The sequence below is a fragment of the Nanorana parkeri genome, unplaced genomic scaffold, assembly GCF_000935625.1.
Source record: "Nanorana parkeri isolate BGI_ZX_2015 unplaced genomic scaffold, ASM93562v1 scaffold146, whole genome shotgun sequence".
NCBI lineage: Eukaryota > Metazoa > Chordata > Amphibia > Anura > Dicroglossidae > Nanorana > Nanorana parkeri.
This window is the reverse complement of record NW_017306414.1, coordinates 1,579,731-1,599,835: the sequence shown is the minus strand read 5'-3', so window position 1 is coordinate 1,599,835 and position 20,105 is coordinate 1,579,731. Positions and strand designations below refer to the sequence as shown.

The 20,105-nt window shown below is 41.3% G+C and overlaps 2 protein-coding genes across 2 annotated transcripts in view; one reads left to right on the top strand and one right to left on the bottom strand.

The window, feature by feature from the left end:
- AVEN (apoptosis and caspase activation inhibitor) overlaps positions 1-12,585 on the top strand; it is a 477,699-nt gene extending 465,114 nt beyond the window's left edge. The window contains exons 4-6 of the mRNA XM_018554204.1: positions 5,112-5,207; positions 10,365-10,641; positions 12,341-12,585. Coding sequence (XP_018409706.1) covers positions 5,112-5,207; positions 10,365-10,641; positions 12,341-12,444 — 477 coding nt within the window. The 3' untranslated portion in view covers positions 12,445-12,585. The remainder of the gene's footprint in view (positions 1-5,111; positions 5,208-10,364; positions 10,642-12,340) is intronic.
- A 477-nt stretch (positions 12,586-13,062) lies between these two features.
- Positions 13,063-20,105, bottom strand: part of RYR3 (ryanodine receptor 3) — a 609,228-nt gene continuing 602,185 nt past the window's right edge. Inside the window, exons 101-104 of the mRNA XM_018554200.1 lie at positions 19,571-19,635; positions 18,557-18,657; positions 16,281-16,332; positions 13,063-14,539 (exon numbers count right to left, since the gene is read on the bottom strand). Coding sequence (XP_018409702.1) covers positions 14,444-14,539; positions 16,281-16,332; positions 18,557-18,657; positions 19,571-19,635 — 314 coding nt within the window. The 3' untranslated portion in view covers positions 13,063-14,443. The remainder of the gene's footprint in view (positions 14,540-16,280; positions 16,333-18,556; positions 18,658-19,570; positions 19,636-20,105) is intronic.

Genomic DNA, 20,105 nt, shown 5'->3' with positions numbered 1-20,105 from the left:
CTTATTTCTCCTTTTTTTGAGAGAGAAGGAAAAACAAACCCCCCACCCACCTAACCCCAAAACAAAACTTTTTACCTGGGAAGAAATCCACAAGAAAAATGTACACAAGCAGGCTGCCATAGCAAAGGCACCCGCTGGACCCGAGGCAGGCTGCGTGAGGCTTTAACCCCTTTCCTGTAACAGCTGTAAGGCATACAGCAGAACAAAACTGTTCCCAAATGGCCAGGTCAGTATGCCTTACGGCAGTGGCATTTACAGTTCTGCTATAAGCACATGGTTGCTTTAGCAACCATGAACTTATAGCAGAACTGTTCCCTGGACGGTCCCCTTTAAATTAATAGCTGTGGCTCACAAGCCGCTGATGACAGCTATTAACAAAAATTCCAGGCGATCCCTCCCCCACCCCTGCCGGCACCGCTGCCGGCATCCAGTGCCTCTCATCCCTGCCTGGAGCGCAAAAACTATTTTTAACATAAGTCGCTTAGCAGCAGCAGCAGTGTTCTCGGTGTCATTTTTAACAGCAGAAGACTGCTGTTAATGTACAAGCGATCTGGTGTCTGTACAGTTCCCTCCCCCCCGCCGCGGCCGCCGTTGGCTTCCCCAGGCACCAGTGTCCCCGTGCGGCGCCAGGAGCAGCTCGCTTCCAGCCGCTGATCTCTCCTCCGATCACTGCACCCAGATATGATGTGTATTACATCACTTCTGGTGTGTCACTCTTTACAGTCTCTGGCTCTTAGAGCCAGGAGATGAAGCTGGGGAAGCAGATCTCTGCTTCCTCAGCTTCTTTGGGGTCCCAAGGTGACATTAGGGATCTGAAAGACCCCTGATGTCTCCATAAAGAAGACCTGTCACATCCTATCTGCTATTACATAGGGTGCTTGTTAGCTCCCCATGTGATAGCAATAGGGTTAGTGTAAAAAAAAAGTGTTTAAAAATGAAAGTAACATATAAGAAAAATAAAAAAAATGCTAAACATTTTTTTAAAGTCCCCTGTCCCCACGTGCACGCACATAAACACGCGTTGGTGCGCCTACATGTGAAAACGACAATTGTGCTACACATGTTACAGATCGCCGCGAACGTCGGAGTGAGAGCAATAATTCTGCCACTGTCAATCACTGTTAGCACTATACTGATGAGCGGTAAAAGTGTTTAAAGTGTTCCCTATGTGAAATTTTGGGTATTGACATTTTTTGCGGCTTCACGGCCAAACACAATTTTAAGGCTTGACATGTTTGGTATCTATTTACCCGACGTGATCCTGTCTTTCATATTTTACCAAAAAAATGTGTATTATATTATGTTTCTGTGCATTAAATTTTAATTTAGTTATTTTTTTCCTAAAAATACTGGTTTAATAAACATTTGCGCAAAAACCGTGCGACATAAACAATTGCAACTTGCATTTTTTTTATTCTACAGGGCCTTTGCTTTCAGAACATATATAATTTTTTAGGGGTTTGAAGCTGTTTTCTAGCCAAAATTTTATATTTTATCATGTGTGCGCAAATAGTAAGAAAATGCCTCGGACAGCAAGTGGTTAACCTCACTGGCGGTCTGATTATCTCAGTATTTTTCTCTCTTTTTTTTCAATTTTTTCTATTTTTTTTCCAATGATCTTAAGAAAAATATATTACATTGCAAACTGACTTCACAGAGACCTTCCTAAATACTCGGCAACACTGACTAAACATAACCTCATGCACAAGATCTTTGAACACACGTTGGCCTATCAATTTTTAAGATATTTTTTACGGCAAGTTTAAGTCAATTCATAAAGAATATCTTATGGTTTATTGTTCCTTTAAGTATGGTTGGCGCCTGGCTTGAGATAACATTGAGTTTCAGTGAGGTGTCTATTGACAAGAGCAAAAAAAAAAGAGAGTAACTCGAGGTGGTGATCAAATACGAGTTTTGTTAGAAAACTAACACTTTATGAGACAATAAGGGTTTCAATAGTTAAATGTTTATTTCATGTTCAAAAGTAACACTTCTACACAATTGTGATATCTATACCTGTGATTTGGACATCTTCAGTGTGAAAATGAGTGAAATATTTAAATAATGACAACAGGTTAAATACCTCCTATGGCTTAGGGAACTGAGACCCGGATATATTGTGAGAGGATCTCGTGTCCACTATAAGATACCTTTTCAAGGTGCCAGAATTCACTTTTTTCGCACCCGAGGATCGCTGACCTTTCCTCCCCATAATGTTGCACCGCCGGGTAGAGGTTCAAAGGACGGTTAGTGTGAATAACGGCAAGTTGTCACGGGCTGTAGCGGGAGCTCTGCTCAAGTGCGACCGTTCAGCGCCATGCGTAAGCCACGCCCCGGATATATTGTTTTAGATATAGTGGGTAAGAAGAGTCAGGCCCCTTTCACATGGGCAGCATCCATTCTGATCAACGGGGGTATTCATGCATGGATCCCCTGCTGATTGGAGCAGGATGGAATACATGTCACTTTTCTTGTATCTTTGTCCATTCAGCTTTTTCCTTCATCTTGCAAAAGAAGTATAAACTGAACTAACTGGACACGTCAGGTAAATAGGCAGTCGGATATAAGCGGTGATGTGTTCCTTTTTTTTTCCGGACCTAGACGGACTCAGAGGTAATTTACTGACCCACGGATTAACATTGAGCCTGAAAAACAGGCAGGTGGACCTGATCAGAACGCTGCATGAAAGAGGCCTGAGAACCTCGTCAGACTTTTGTTTCTGTCTGTCATCATTATTTTCTAGTTTGGTAAATAAAAGCATGCTGTAGCTATTGTGTTGTTTAATTTACAATCCATCTAGTGGGCAGCACTTTACAGTTGAGTACAGTTGCCTGAAATAGCTGTTTAGTGAGCTTGCAGAGCAAAGATGATGTATGTGAGGACGTATAGCAACACATTAAAGATAAGTAGATGAACTGGATATCTACTAAATGGAATTGGTCATTTTACACCCATTTGAAATATGACTTTTTCCTCCTGCAAGCCCCTCCTGCACATCACATATCAGGAAGTACCGGAGGGATAAGGTGTGCTGCTCTAAACTAAAGGATGGATAGCATGTGTGCTAGGAGGATTGCATGTCCTCTAAGCTACAGGACGGATAGCGTGTGCTCTAAGCTACAGGACAGATAGTGTGTGCTCTAAGCTACAGGACAGATAGTGGGTGCTCTAAGCCAGTGGTCCCCAACCCCCGGGCCGCGGACCGGTACCGGTCCGTGGATCAAATGGTACCGGGTCGCCCAAGGAACGTGTGCGACTTTCCATGGACGAGAGGTTTAAGGCCGTGACACACTGCAGGCGAAGCAGCGCGGCGAACAGGCGAGCGGCGACTCGCGGTCCTTCGCCTGCAGTGTGTCTAGTGAGTTCCAATCCCCCGCTCTGCCCGGCGACAGCGTGCGTAGCGCAGCGTCGTGAGATGAAAACGTTCATCTCCAGCCAATCACAGCGCGCGATGCAATGAAGGCATCACAAAGCGGCAACACGCGACCAGCCAATCAGATCACTCAGTTCTGAGTGATCAGTATCTGCCTGTGTCTGTATTTGCGTGTTTGCAAATGCGTCTTGTCAGTCCAGCGGAGAAGTGTCTGTGGTATGTTCATACAGTTTATTCATTTTTTGGTGTAACTGTATTTTATTTTGAAGGCATGTTTAAATACAATTAAATTAAAATTATTAAATCAAAACATAAACAACCAACGTCCCCCCCTCAGCGGGCCGCTGTAAAATGATCAAAGGTTGACCGGTTCGCGGCGATAAAAAGGTTGGGGAGCACTGCTCTAAGCTACAGGACGGATAGCATGTGCTCTAAGCTACAGGACAGATAGCATGTGCTCTAAACTACAGGACGGATAGCATGTGCTCTAAGCTACAGGACGGACAGCGTGTGCTCTAAGCTACAGGACGGACAGCGTGTGCTCTAAGCTACAGGATGGATTGCATGTACTCTAAGCAACAGGACGGATAGCATGTGCTCTAAGCTACAGGATGGATAGCATGTGCTCTAAACTACAGGACGGATAGCATGTGCTCTAAGCTACAGGACGGACAGCGTGTGCTCTAAGCTACAGGATGGATTGCATGTACTCTAAGCTACAGGACGGATAGCGGTGTGCTCTAAGCTACAGGACGGATAGTGTGTGCTCTAAGCTACAGGACGGATAGCGTGTTCTCTAAGCTACAGGACAGATAGCGGGTACTCTAAGCTACAGGACGGATAGCATGTGCTCTAAGCTACAGGACGGATAGCGTGTGCTCTAAGCTACAGGACGGATAGTGTGTGCTCTAAGCTACAGAACGGATAGCATGTGCTCTAAGCTACAGAACGGATAGCATGTGCTCTAAGCTACAGGACGGATAGTGTGTGCTCTAAGCTACAGAACGGATAGTGTGTGCTCTAAGCTACAGGACGGATAGCGTGTGCTCTGAGCTACATGGAGGCTTGCATGTTCTTTATATTACAGGGTGCATAGCTGCAACTGTGAAAAGCAGTACTTACAGTAGCAGTGTTGTGTTCTCATGGATCCCTTGCAAGCTGTAGTGTAGACTGTATCTAAAATGTATTCTACTGTTTGCTGAAACAGAATTGAACCCAGCAGCTTTTTTTTAATGAAGGGATAATGTACTAATAATAAAAGCAAGAATAAGAGATGGTATATGCCTTTTATGTGGTTCACACAGCAGTGGGTTGCTCTTTGTATCACTACTAAAATAAAATATCAGAATGCTTGTATCTTATATGATGGCAGGTTGTATCATAAGGAATCTTTTTTTTTTCTTGCTATTCAAACACAGGCTCTTTCATGCATTGAATGTAAAAATACAGTCAAATGCATTAAATATCCTCATTTACAATTGATAATATGCCCTTGACAACTTGTGCAAGTAACACTCTTCATGTAAAACAAAAGGAACCCAGTTTTCATTCTCAGAATGATAAAACCCCAACGGAAAGTATACAAAATCTCAATAGATAGAGCACACTCAGCAGAAGGCTCTGGATCTTTAGCGTGTATAGAATGGACATTTGTCTATTTTCAGCGAAACTTACTGTAACTATGAACCACAAATCCTCCCTGCCTTTCTTTTACTGATGACGTTATCTTTCCCTCTAGGATTCCTTGGTTTATCTGGATAGCCAGGGTCTTATAAGCGCTCTGCAGGAATTGCCTCTCCACCTCAGACTGAATGTGGAAGCTGATCTTGTTCAGGTAATTTCCTGCTCTCCTTTGTGCTAAGGTAACATGATATTCATCCAATCGCAATTGTTTCCTGAATTAGATTATTGTGAAGTTGATTTATCTTGTAAAAATCAATTTGTGAGCAAGTACCAACCCACAGACAGAGAAATTAGGAAAATGTGCTATTTGATTTTAATAAAAGCATTTTATTAACACATTTGATGTGAAACTTGGAGCCAGCTTGATTGATAAAATGTTATCTTCAAATGTAATAATTACATTAGAGAAAGGCTTTTTGCCTGCATTTCCACAATCTTAGGTGTGCAACTTTTAGCTAACATTTAAACCAGCTGTCATAAATGTATCTTCATTTTCCTGCTCTGTGTTTCTGTATGTTTGGAGTTTTGTGTTCATCACTTTCAGTAAAACCTCCTTGGGAGCTTGGTTACTTTATCCCAACATGATAGAATAGTAGCAAAATCAGCAATACCATTTGAAGCTGAACTGCAGGCAAATGGCTAAATACACAGATAAAACATATCTATGGGGGCTGTTTTACTTGCCAAGCACAGCCTGGTCACCTCCCTGTCCACAACCTGTTATTGGACAATAAGAGAGCATCAGCAGACTGTTGAGCTTGTCTTTTTTCTGCTCTAGGCATGGGCCTCGTAGGCCTAAGGGCATACAGCACACCTGATTGGCTCCTAGTCCTGCCCCTCCCAATTTCAATCTGATTTCTTCTGTATGCGAGATTACTAGATGCCCATACAGGACAAATTCATATAAATATACTAGCTGGATTTAAAAATATATTTAATTTGTTGTAATGAATACATAACTGCATAGATTGATCTTATTTTATGTAGGTGGAGTTCAGCTTTAAAGAAGGATATTTTTCTTCTAATTTTGTTAAAATGACTGCATTTCAAAGTTATAATTATCAACCCTTTCCCAGCCACCGACGTAAGGTATTCAGTGGAACAAAAACATTGTCAGCTGGCCAGCCCAGTATGCCTTACATCGGCTGCATTCACCCTTCTGCTGTAAGTTTATGGTCACTTCAGCGAATATGAACTTACAACAGAAGGGTCCCCCCGACTTTCTGTGTAAATGAATAGCTGTGATCCATGGCTGACATGCTATCCCTTGTAAATCCTCACCACCACCATCTGTTTAGACCCCTGCTACTTCCCCAAAGCCCCCTGACGGTAATGTAAATGACACTTACACACCACAGTGCATTGTTTCATTGTTAGAATCAAGCACTGCAATGTGTTCAATTATTTTTTTTGCTTTTTAAAATAACATTAATTTAACTGTGTGGCAGCTCATGGCATTACGACGTATTGCTTTGCGTTGTAATACATTGTGTTGCGATTAAATGTATGCCTGCATCATTTTACCACAACGCACACCACCATAGTACACAAATGACACTGCAGATCAGACATTACCACAACACATGAGTTTTGAGTTTCTTTAATTTTTACCGTTTTGCAAAAGAAACTGCGATTTTGAAATTTACATATATTTGTTTTTTGTAGACTAAGCACAGTTTTATCTTTTAGATTTAGTAGGAATCTTGTAAATTAGGTTTTTTTGTGTGCTCTGATACTGATTTTAGTGTATTTTTATTGAAAAAAAATGTTTTGATAAACATTTCTACAATTGTTGTGGGACCTACAAAATTAGTAGCACCATTTTTGTGTTATTTTACTGGTTCTGTGCTTTCAGAAGATTTATGGATAAGGGTGTCTTTTACAAACTCTAAAAGCTAAAAAAAAAAAAAAAAAGTGAGGTCAAAAGTATGTCGCAGGGCTTGGCAGCAAAAGGGTTAAAGCTTAATTAGGTAACACATTTTTCCTAAGCAGTGCCCTGAAAATGTACTTTTTTGTCTTGAATTGCTCCTGAAAACTGGCAGTCCATTTCCTGGTGTCCAATATTCCTAGGTACTTACAGTATAGCTGTATATCTGCAGTGTGAGATCGGTGGCACTGCTGCTTCTATCTGCCCTGTCTCTACTGAGATTGCCACTTCCACACAGAAACACAATGCAAAACAAAGCACATGATATGTCAGTAATGGGAGAAAGATCAGCTGCGGGATGACCACAGGCAATACTGGTAACTACCGTAGTCCTTTGCCCTCTACCTGCATTTTTGTACACAGCTTTCAGAGTTCAGTTCCTCTTTTACATGGGGGCATTTTGATCCAGAGAACTAATACAATTACCATTGTAGGATCAGAAATATTATTTTTCCAACAAAATTCAGAATTAGCCAGATTACTGTTAGTTTGTATTTGCTTCCCTCTGGATAAAACTGTGATTTGTTTATCAAAGACAGGACACAGAAGAGCACCCCACCATGCACAGTATCATCACGTTTCTTTGATGAAAGACAATAATAAAAAAAACTACTCACAATTGTAGCAGCTTATACGCTTTGTACTGTCTCCACACACAATGATTAGATGGGAACAGTCTAAGTGAGCAAACACAGAGCCTGGTCGGTGTGACAGAGAACGCCAATGGGGCTGCAGTGTATAGGATCTGAGAAAGGGGGGGTGCCCTTGAAGTGCGTCATCCGCTGCAGCCCCGTTGGCGTTCTCTGTCACACCGACCTGTGTTCTGTCTACTAGTGAGAGTTTTCCGATCTATCTGAGGAGCAGCACCCCTGAGCCGTATGCATGCGAAAGTGGGTGGCAATCCACTGACAAGTGCTAGATGATCATTGTGCATACCGTGATTTGTTTATGATTGAACTTAATGGACATGCCACTTTTTAAAATGTTTGCTTACTATGTATTTTTATTGACATTCTTGGCTTCTCTTAGTCTCTAAACTAGCCCTCCATTGGCTCACACTCTACATCACCCCCTTCCTCACTTTTGTTGTTGCAAATGGAATGTGGACAATATAACTGTGTTGCTTTCAGATTGCATATCAAGAGCTGGAATTGTCCACAGATCAATGAGATCTTCCTTCAGCTCTTCATCACCTGATATTTTCTCCCCAATTGTAGGAATATGGACTTATGATTCATTGTTCTGAAACCTTGTTCTGGTCTCCAGCAGCAAAATAGCCATCAAATTATTCTGCCATAATAAGCCACAATTGCTTCACACAGTAGGAGCTATGGATCCAGTGTCATCAACCATCTCTTCTACTAAAAGGAAATTTGAGAGACTGCCTCTATACATCCTTCGAAGACATAACTTCTCTTTGAAGGCATTCAACTTTTCACAAGCCTTCAATAAGTTGTTTCCCTTTTCCTTGAAGAGAAACACTCAAGTCATTCATATGACTGCCTAAATGCTGGCTTACTTAGCTTACATTTTCAAATTCATATGATTCCAATGTCCCAACCAGATTACATTCACGATCCTCCAGAAACACTTAGATTTTTTCCTAGTTCAAAGAAGCGGGCAAAGCTTTTCTTCATGACAACCAGTGGACTTCTGAGTGGAAGAGCAAAACTGAATGTTTACTTTCCAGATCCTCACAAAATGATTTGAAGATAGGAAGATGTGATGATTCACGCTATGCTCCCTGATCCAGTTGATGATCTTCCCACAAGTATCTAGGAATTTCTTTAAATTTAAAGGCAATGTTTTTGATGCCGATAAACAGAAGAATGAATAACTTGCAAGTATAGAATCCCTTTTTCATCAATTCAGGGAAGGCAGATTTCTTTCCAAGCATTGCAGGTGCCCCATCAGCGCAAAACAGAACCAACGACGTGTTTGGTAATTCTGTTATTTTCTCCTTTTGATTAATTAAACAATGATAATACTATCTATGCAACACAGCCACCAATACTACTGCTCAAAGCACACTGGTAGCTGGCTGTGTGATGACTTGTGACTAAGGGACACAAGTCACTCTTTGTTGCACCCACTGAAATTGCATCGTTTTGGGAACCCCTGCTTTAAAGCTAAAGTTTACCTCTCAATATGTCTACATGAATAATTTCTGCACAAGTCACATTATTTTTTACAAAAAAGCTGTACCTTTCATCAGTTAAAAGCAGCCAGTCAAGTGACTTTGCCTAGGATGAGTTAAAGGAGAACTATGGGGTCAGTGTTTTTCCCCATAGTTCTCCTTAGGGTAACGGGAGGACACAAACTAGCGTCCTCCCGTTACCCTAAGCTCAGTATACCGCGAGCTACAGCTCACGGTATATTGAGACGCCGCAGCCGGAGCGGATCCCGACTTAGATGACGGGATCCGCCCAGCTGCACGACTGACAGCTGGCTCTGCCTATCTAGAGGCAGAGCCAGCTGTACCCGCCCAATCCCGCGTCCGTTCCGCCAGTCAGCGCTGGCAGATTGGAGCGGGGAGAGGGGAATCCAGCCCCTCCCCTTGTCACGGCAGAGAGCCGTGACAGGATCGAGAGGTGAGCGAACCCGGTATGTGTTCGTTCACCTCCCGATCTACTGAGCCGACCTGGGACAGTCTCATTGTCACAGGTCGGCTAGAACTATGAGGTGAGTGAAAAGCACTCACCTCATAGTTCTCCTTTAATGTCATCAGTATGCCGCAGGAAGGAGGAAGCATTTTCTCAATCTCCTCTCCCCCAGTGATCAGACTGAAACATTGTAATTTTGTAGCAAGTCACAAGTTGAGGGGATGCTACAGGGTAATCAGAGTCACACAGTTATGAACACAGCTAAGAACTGCAGGATTTACATGATTGTGCCATCTCTGAGCTGGCATCACAGTCCAGGAAGTAAATGCTGACCCTGTAATATACCTGAACAAAGATGCCACTGCCTTGGATAGAGAAGCAGATGAAGACATTGTCAGGGGTACTGTGAGAGGTAATAAATACCTTTGCATGCATGCATTTCATATAAAATATATATATATATATGTGCTGCTAGGTCCACTGTAACAATACAAGGAAGCATTGGTTGTTTGCATATTAATATGTAAAAGAACAATTGCCACTATCTGGATTTGGAAAATGTTTGTCAATGCATGAAAGGCAGTAATAGACACATTTCAAAAGCTACTCTTTTGGAAAATTGATCTTTAGAGTTGTTTAATCTCACATCGTTTTATTGTCAGTTTGTGAATTTTTGTTTCAACAATGATGAAGTACAGCCACAAGAAAGAATTGAATTTAATGCATTAAACTATAACCAATTTATTTGTCGTAATGCATTATTCATGTTTTGTTTTAGGAGGAATTGCCTCAAGAGCTTCCACAGATGACACTAAAGAGTGGATCAAACATGGCACAAGCTTACATTGTGCAGAAAAGTTCTCCAACTATTGGGGCAGCAACTCAAGAGTCAGATCCTCTATCAAAAGACAAATCTTCCAATAATCCCTCTCTGCCGGGCCTGGATGAGGAACTGGACTTCCTGCTTAAGCTGGAGGCACCTGTCAGAGAAGGAATGGTGGAATTTCCTGATCAAGTCCAAGAGCATGACCAGCAGTTGTCGCTTGAAGAGCCTAGTAAGCACATACTACACATTACTTGGTTTGGCAGTGCCAGTTTCTGTTTTATTTGTGTTGTAGATCATTAAAACCTTTTCAGTGGTGTGTAGGAATGAGTGGAGTGATTTTGGCAAAATAGAAATGAGCCTCTAATTTCACCATGCTGTGCTGTTTATGGGAAATATTGCTTGCAGAAAAAAAAAATGTAGTACCCCAAGCTGACCACCCCTAATTAGTGAAGGACAGATATACCACCTATACCTTTAGGTGGTTCACTAATCAATACTATCTCCCTTTTCTGTCTTAATACTTGATTAAAACCACTTACTACAAAATACTGTGTAACCCACAAAGGGAATACAAGCTGGAAGCCTGGTTTATTAAGTAATCAGGATAGCCACTCACTAATTGGTTACTTGGGGGAGTCGTTGGGTTTGCAAAGCAATACGAGAAGATCTTTTTTTAAAGCAATTTTTGCCTAAGCAAATGAGAGCCGATTTTAGACTCTATCTCCCCACTCATCCCTAGTGCTGCATTAAAACGTTTATGACTGTGTGAGAGCTTTTGAACATATAATAATATTTAATTTGAATAGTTGTTTGTGTTTCTATTCATGTAAAGGACCTTAGGGCTCATTCACATGGACGCAAAAACAGGCATATGTATTTGCAGCACACGTGAATGCCAGCTGCTGCATTTTTGTGTCCAAAGGATTACATGGACAGATGATGCTGTAAGTGGATATACATGGGTAAATGTGTATAGGTGCAAGTACCAATGTTTGCACACATATGGGTGTAAGTCCCCAAATTCGGAAGTTTCATGTTCACGAACATACAACCCATACACACACTTGTACAGACAGGCATACCCGTGTACAGTGTATTCTGCCCATACAATTCTATGGACACAAAAACACAACAGCTCGGGCTTCTGGGCACTGTAAATACAGTCTTATTTACGCTGTATGCTCATTCTTGTGAATGAGCTCTTAAGCTGCTAATACTTTTATTTTTTCCTGTGCTTTGTGACCAGTCAGGATTTTTATACGTTACTTTGTACAGAAGGAAGCGTTTCTATCAGACATGGTGCTCCTCTCCCCATTAAACAAGACTGGATCTTAACAGCTGCCAGATCCTCTCCTGTTATATAGAAATCTCCCACAATCCTTGCATGCATGATTGATGAGCCTCTTTCAGTGTGCATTATTCAGAGAGTAGTTGAATGCCACATTAACCCCCTAAAGTAGCGCCAGGACGTGTGTTAGACTGCCATAGTGTGCAGGGAGGCTGTCACTTAGGAAGGGGAATGCATGTGATTTGCTAAAGGCAGTGATGATGTCTCAAACTGAAAATGGGATGCAATCACAGGAGGATGGTATGCTTATGCAGCACACATGCTGAGGGGAAGGGGGCCGGGATTTCTGTGGATTCACAGGCTTGTGCAGATCATATATATGAAACATTATATTTTATGTTAATTTGTTTTTTTCACCATAAAAACAGATATTTTAAGCAACAAAACACAACATTTTATTACATGTATGTATTGTTCTGTCTAAGTATGTATGCCATGTTATCCGGCGGGGAGTTCAAATGGGGCGGGCTGTCACCACTGTTTGTACAAACCTGCAGCAAGACTGACATTGACACATATAGAACTTTGTACAAGTGATAAACACGGGCATGTATGCTTGTCTACTCTTACTTTTTTTCAGCAACCCCTACCTTGACAGATGATGTCTGCTTAGCTGCTGAGGAGAAGCACCAAGCTGTAACTCCTGAGGATCTGGAAGACTGGCTGGACAGTATGATTGCCTGATGACAGGCAGCCACAGCAGAATTGTGACTTAAGCCACAGCAAGCTGACTGCGCCTGGGAATTAGGACTGTGTGTCTACCGAAAATAAGTCTGCCCTGCCTTTTACGTAGTGATTAGTTGGCTTTATATATCATGGGATATTGTAAGTGTATTGTTATTGCTTAGTCTGCTTTCTACTAAACCTTTGTTGGTGAGAAAAATAAAAAAAAAACTGTGAAATTGTGTGTTTTGTGCTTTTTCATTTACCATTTGTAGTCATGAAGAGTGAACCACCTCATAAAGCACAACTTTACTGAGAACAATCGGGGGACTGTCCTTGACTTATGGAAATGCTGGTTGCCTGCAATACTTGCTGAGTCACTGACCCTGAACTAGATAGGTCAGAGTGACATCAGGAATCCAGATCTGCATACTTCTTCTGGTTCAGTAACTCAAAGAGTAGTAAAGCCAATGGATCAGCATGGCAATAATGCCACTGCCATTTTCTGAAGAAGTCGGCAGTGGCAGCCTCCATGATTCTCTCAGTACAGGTTTGCTTTAATAATTATTTCAAAATCATATGAAGAATGTGTTGTGTCATCTAGTGCCTGTTGGTGCAAAGAAAGACAAATAGCTTGGCTGGTTCATAATTTATTTATTGCGATGGGCACTTTATTGTATTTGAAGAAAAATGCATAAAGTTAGCAGCTTCACTACAGCACTTACCAATGACCAGAAAGCAGTGCTTGAATTTGGCATAATATTTCCATTTAAGAGAATATAATTAGATACATTCCAGTTTCTTTAAATAACAGCAAACTGTCATTGAAAGAAAAACTAAATAGCAACTGAATGCAGTTTCTCATTTCATACAGTAAGACAAAGAACAGCACAACATTTGTGAATTTCATTAATCTAATGTACTAACATGAAAGAAGAAAAAAAAAAAAGTCTTGCATAGCTACGTCTACAGACGGTTAAGGCACTTAATCGATTAAGTTCACGGTCGAAAAAGTGTTAAGAACAAACTTTTCCCTTACTATCATTTCCTTCAACTGCCTGAAGCTGCGTCTCAATCTATACAGCTAAATGCTACCATTTTGTCAGACTAGGCTTTCTTACACAGGTAAACTTGTATAGTCAGAGCTCTCAGCCACAGAGATATCCAGCAGCTTACCGTTAATACCTAAGGCCATGACAATTTCAGCCTGTGTACGTCCAACTGAATTCCTCCAGGCTTCATAGCATAAACATCCTTACAAACAGTTGCAGCAAACTTCGATTAACTTGGCGTCTGTGACTAGCATCTGATAATTATTATTTTGTTTTAAGTGACATCCTTAAAAGCCTCATTGGCAAAGTAAAAATAGAAAAAGAAAACTGCATGCTTCTCCAGACACAGAATCATTTCTAATTGCTGGGGTGAATCTGCAAAATTTGTGGTTTTAAACTTGTACAATAAATCTGCACTTTAACTGCTGTGATGGAAGAAAATGACATAGTGCACAAAACTCCCATCACATCAGCTGCTAAGGTGTGTGTGTGTGTGTGTGTGTCTATTAGCCCTTTTTAGTTCTTGGGCAGCCAGATGTATGGCATTTCTGTAATGAGATGTCTGCCCGTGGTTTTATCACTGACAAAAATCAAGATTTGCTGGGAAGCAGATGCAGTCAGGCTGAATATCACTGATTTATAAACTTTCCCTTTTAGTCCTTGCTGGTTTGCACCAAATCCTAGTTACTTTCCTTGTATGTTTTAAGTGACTTGAAAAATGCACTATGGCTAAACGAGCACGGTGTAGCATTGTTTTGATGCACTGTAGTGATATTCTTTGTTCTGTGACTCTCATATTTCATTGCACATTAGTCTATAGACTTGTGTATATATAATACACATCCACAAGCAGGTTGTGACACTGTTGGGAAGAGTGGCCTACAAGTAAATGTGTCCGTTTGGGTAAGTCTTTGTTCCAGATGCAGTCTCCTCCCCATGAATCTTGCTCTCAGTGAAATGTGTATTCATTATCCGAGTAGGTCTTCATACTGCTTGCGGAAACAGTCACCTGCTGGGAAGAAGTCCCAACATCTCTCCTGATACATTTTCCAGACATACGATTCCTGATGGAGACGTAAGAAGAGTGATTTGTAAATGTATGAAAAGAAGATAATTTCATGTCATTTTCGGTTTATTTACTGTTTGGTAACAATGAATTGAAAGCCCCGCTGCTAAAACACAGCTTGTTAGAGAATGTAAAATAGGAGAGAAACTAGGCATGCACTGCAATTTTTGGCTGAAAGATAGCACTTTCGGCTAAATTTTCGGTGCATCCCTAATAATAAGTAGAGTGTTTTCCTAGATAACTGATTAATGCAGCCGCACCTCTGCCACTGTTGGTGGCTCTAAAGAACCATTTCACCATTAGAGTTAGTGACAGACTAGGATATACCACTACATTAAAGCTAAACACTGCATTTAAAAGTCTTTTTGTCTATAGATTGCATAGAAAATAAAAACATTTTCACAACACAATACTGCCAGAGAAATGCCTAGTTTTTCCCCACCACAAAAAACAATGCATGCATTTATTTATGAATAATGGTAGTTATCACTGAATAGTCAGACCCAATGTGGAAATGTAAAACATGCTCTGGCCCTTAAGGTGTAAACAGGTACGAGAGATGAAGTGGTTAAAGAAGAACTCCAGCAATTTTTTTTATTAACCCTTGCAGTTGGGCTACCCCCCCTGCAAGTTTTAACTACTTGTTTGTGTTAAAAAAAAAAATCAAAGTTATACTCGCCCACAGTTCACAGTCGGCGTCTTCTCAGGCCGGTCCTTCTGTCACATACCTGGTGTGAGACCGGATGGAGGAAGAGGCGTCCCGTGTCCAACTTCCCTGGATATGAGGACAGGGTGAGCAGGACACAAGGTAGCACTGGTGCCTAGATGGTGGAAGACCAGGAGCAAGCGGGGTACCGGAGCAGCAGACAGAAGCTGGGTCGGGGTCATAAGCCAATCAGTAACAGCGTACAGAAGCAGGGTCAGGAGCGAGCAGAGGTCAAATCCGGGAATCAAGCGGGCACAATCAGCAGGCAGACGAATGGTCGAGGCAAGTCGGGTCAGATAACAGAACGTAGCAGGATCACAGGAACTACAGACAAAGGAACAGCTGAGAATCAGTCAGCAATGGATGGGTGCCAGAGGTCTTTTTAAATAGGGCTTCAGGACGTCACTTCCTGTGCAACTTTGCGTGTACTTTCCAATGCGCATACACATATTGCACATATTTGCCCTCTGACCCTGAGCATGGGTTTTCTGGACATGCACATAGGGGCGCACGACACTCTGGGTATGCACAGGGCTTCTCTTACACCTTTCAACTTCTCTCCCCCCCCTGCTGCAGCAGTCTAAGGTCCCATAAATCATTGTCTATACACTGCGTATAGACGTGAGAATGCTGATGAACATTCTAATGCTGCAGGAGAGACAAGCTGGAGGGAGCTCTGTGACAGCTGGCCGGCTCGGAGCTTTGGGTGAGTTTATCTGTTGTTTTATCACCGAGACAGAAACAAGCACTTAACCCTTGCAGTCCGGGGTAGCCTCACTGCAAGGGTTGATAATAATTTTTAAAAAATATTCTGGAGTTCTTCTTTAAATATGACACATATTCCAGTGCAATACACAGATTACTTCTGATATTCACAATAAATATAGTTTCAGCAAAAAGCACATTTTAGTTTTGGTTTATTCAGTATGAAATGCTGACATACAAACCTCTCAAGTATTGCAAATGTCTATAAGCTACTGAGCAGCAGGGCTTCATCAATGAATTGCTTCTAACAGAGGGACACAAAACCTACCTGGCCAGTGTGTTCGGTTTCATCTTTATTAATTATATACATGAGGAAGAACCTGAAACAAGCACAGAGATATTCACATGAATCAAAAAGATAAGGCCTGTGGATTTCTGAGCAATGCTACTGGTTACTGGTAATGAGGTCTGAACAAGACTGGCTTGCTGGCTAGATATCTGAACATTTCTGGCAGATAAGCTTTACAGAAGAATGGAACATAATTCAGATATTAGTAACATTCTAAGGATACAGAGGCAAATGAGTTGTTTCTGGCTGTAAGTACACAGGGAGTACGTTAAGGCAATGTTTCTTGAGCTGAAGTTTAATCTACTTCTATTTTGCCTTCTCTGTTTCCTCATTTCCCCATCAATATGATAATGACATTTCATAATGTACCTAATTTTACACCCAGAGAGCGCAATATGTCACATGCACACCAAGTATCTGTGTCCAAAAATGTCTTTATTAATGTATACACATTTTGTCAAAAGGCTGATACCCATTGGCTTCCTCTCTTTGATCTCCTATCTGATCCTGATGTCCTGTGTCTGGGCTATTAATCTGTGTTGTGTAGCTTTAATATTAGGTCTTTTATCACTGTCCCTGATCCTTTCTGGGAGACTTTGCCACCACACTTCCTGTCCCTTTGACAGCAGGACTAGAACTGAGAAAAGCAATTGTCATTGGAACAGGAAGGCACTGCCAGGAACTAACCCTTCCCTACGTCACTGAAATGAAGTGTTTTGTTGCAGCCTGTGTCCCCACTGGGAAGATTTACCATCACTTCCTTTCCTGACAGAAAATGAAGAGAGTTCTCTCCACAGCAGTTCTACGCTTTAAAACTAAAGGGAGATATGGATTTCTGTTTTAATTGAAGTGTTATGCGTTAACTTTAGGGTAATGATTGTAAGCCCTCAGGGGCAGGGCCCTCCTTACCATCTTGTATTGTATTGTGATTGTAATATCTTCCTTATATTGTAAAGCGCTGCGCAAACTGTTGGCGCTATATAAATCCTGTATAATAATAATAATAATAATGCTTGGGAAAGGTTTGGTCTGAACATAGAGTTTTTTAAGTCCGGGTTAGGTTAAAGCAAACCTGTAAGCTAGACTTCCTGTGAGAACCAGCAATGAAAGGATATGAAGAATCCCTTCTGGAGCATCAACATTCTATGGATCAAATAGACTTCCTGGTCTGTTGCCCGTCCCCTCTTTTCTCCCAGTTGCTCAGTGAGATTGCCCATCATGTATTGCTTTAATGAAGGGGCAAGCCACAAAGCAACCAGGAAGAGATCTGATCATTCCCTACTTAATAAAGCACTGAGAACCCAAGCGTAATGGCGTGCACAGAAAAACTTGTTTTGGATGCAAATAGCACAATGCTGAGAAAAAACTATGCAGAAACCCAGTGTACTGAGCACATGGAATAAACCCGACTCATGGTTCTTACAATGTACAGTGAGGGGAATTTATCAAAACTGGAGCAGACAAAATCAGGAGCAGTTGCCCAGGGCAACCCATCAGATTCTCTGTTCAGTTTGGTCAGTTAAGATTTGAAAATTTAAAACAGAAGCTGATTGGTTACCATGCACAACTGCTTCAGATTCTGTCTGCTCCAGTTTTGATAAATTCCCCTCAATGAATGCTTGCTAACACTTGAAATATACAGTTCATATGAGTGACCCTATTGGCAGTATATTAAGATCAATAAATAGTAGTTCCTAATCTGTTAAGTGACATATTTGATTGCATGACGGAAGCTGTGACAGCTCATGCATGGGCACTCTCACTTCGCAGCACTATCTAGCAGCAGTAAAAGCAAGAAAATCAGCAAGATATGAGCTGACTCCAAGAGACATTTGTAGATATCCTGTAGGAATTAACATTTGACACCTGTGGCTATACAGCGTCTGTTTGAAAAGGTCAGTGTCGAAGAATTCCTTCAGCAACGTCTTACATTTCACATGAAAATAATTGCAATATTCTTCCAAACATTTCATCAGTTGTCTCTCAGTCTTCCTTTCCAGTCTCCATATACTATCAGCTGCCTTGTTTCTCCCTCATACACAGTACAGATATGCAGCAGGGTAAATGTGTGCAGAGTTTGCTGCTTCAGCCATTTGGGGCACAAGAATAAATATGCTGCAGAATGAGTTTCTTATCTTACATATGTGCTGCATTGTGAACATCCATCTTCTTTCCTTGGCACATGTTAGAGAATACAACATTTCATATACAGGAGCTGGCACTCACACTGCTAAGAAGAATCCATTTCTACTTACAGATAGTTCGCCAAATTGTGCTCTTGTAAGGTGTGTGTTTCAAAGCCATGCGGTGTCGTGTCAAAGTAATCATTTCCAATTCCACAAATGAAACATTTTGTCTGAATAAAAGAAACAAAGTCAGAGAGTTTAATGTTGGGTAGTGTGGATAGTACAGTATGTCATTTAGTGTGCCTGTTCATTGAGTGAAGTGTCAGTGTGTTTGGTGTATCTGAAGAAGACACAGACATACTATGTCATAAGACGCAGTCAGTTCACATGAATGGTAGCAGAAGACGTCACCTGTCACAATGTGATTCAGTATAAAAGAACTTGTCATCTGTCCTTATGTCAGTGTGCTCAGTACGTCCCTCAGAGGGGGTCAATGTGACAACACTTCAGTGTATCAGAATGTTCCATGTACCAAATAATTTAGCACATATTCTATCCGTGTTCCCAAAGCATTGCAGAGCCCCGTCCTTCCCCCCGAGGTGTCCATAAACAGTGATGACAGGAAGTAAGAACAACCGTTCACATTTGTTTCAATACTCTTTGTATACACATGTGAGATCAGCGTAATTACAATATTATCAGTGTGTGTGGTAATGTGTTAGAAACCTTATTTCTGCATTATACTATTTGTACATATAGTGTTATATGTATATGGCAGAAGCCGTGCTTGCTCATTATTTTATTGCATGCAGATGCTGCTTCCTGTTTGGTAGTTTTTCACAGACTGTGCCCTGCAGCTTCTCATTGCCCACTGCAAGTCTAGCAGACAGGATTTGTCTGATTGAAAGATTGTAAAGGGCTTATTGTTTCTAACACCTGCAATGTTCCTTGTAGCCAATTCATGCTTAAGCTTTTTTTTTAATCATGGAAAGAAGTTTTCTTTACTTAAAATAACAATGTGCCTATTCATTCATGTGAAGTGTGGAGAGGTCCAACTGATATGAATGAAACAAACCCTTTCTGAGGAGTGTACCTGCTGTTTTTCCTAAGTACATTATGTTATTTTGCTGGATACTTGCATACCTCCATGTCTTCTCTCACTTGTTCTTGTTGGTCTCTCAGTTCTCCAAAAGCATCAATGATCAAACCTATAGCAGAAGACAACATGTGAGTAGGAGGGATGGTGTAATGAAACATCTTCACCGTCAGTCCCTGCAGACAGTCCTCTTATGCTCCTGTATGATCTCCTTGTCCTGTATACCGGACTCTGTAGGATTGCAGCCAAATTCTAGAATTGTGCTATAAACAGTGTTTGGGGGATATCGGCCAGTTTTCCAAAAATCTGGGTTTGTTGTTTTTTTAGAGAAATCCAGAGGCTGCTATGGCTGACCTCCTCTGGAAAAAAATACTAAAAATAATCCTAGCCATCTGTGGCACTTATACTGACTCAGAACACACATGCGGATCAGGAAACATGAATTAACATACTTGTTCTCGGTCAGCCAGAAAGTAATAAAGCTGCTGAACCAGAATAACAGCCAAAGTATTAGTATTTTCGCATCTGGAAGCCAGAAACAGAAATCTCCATAGTTCCCCCATAGGGTTTCTTTAACCATTT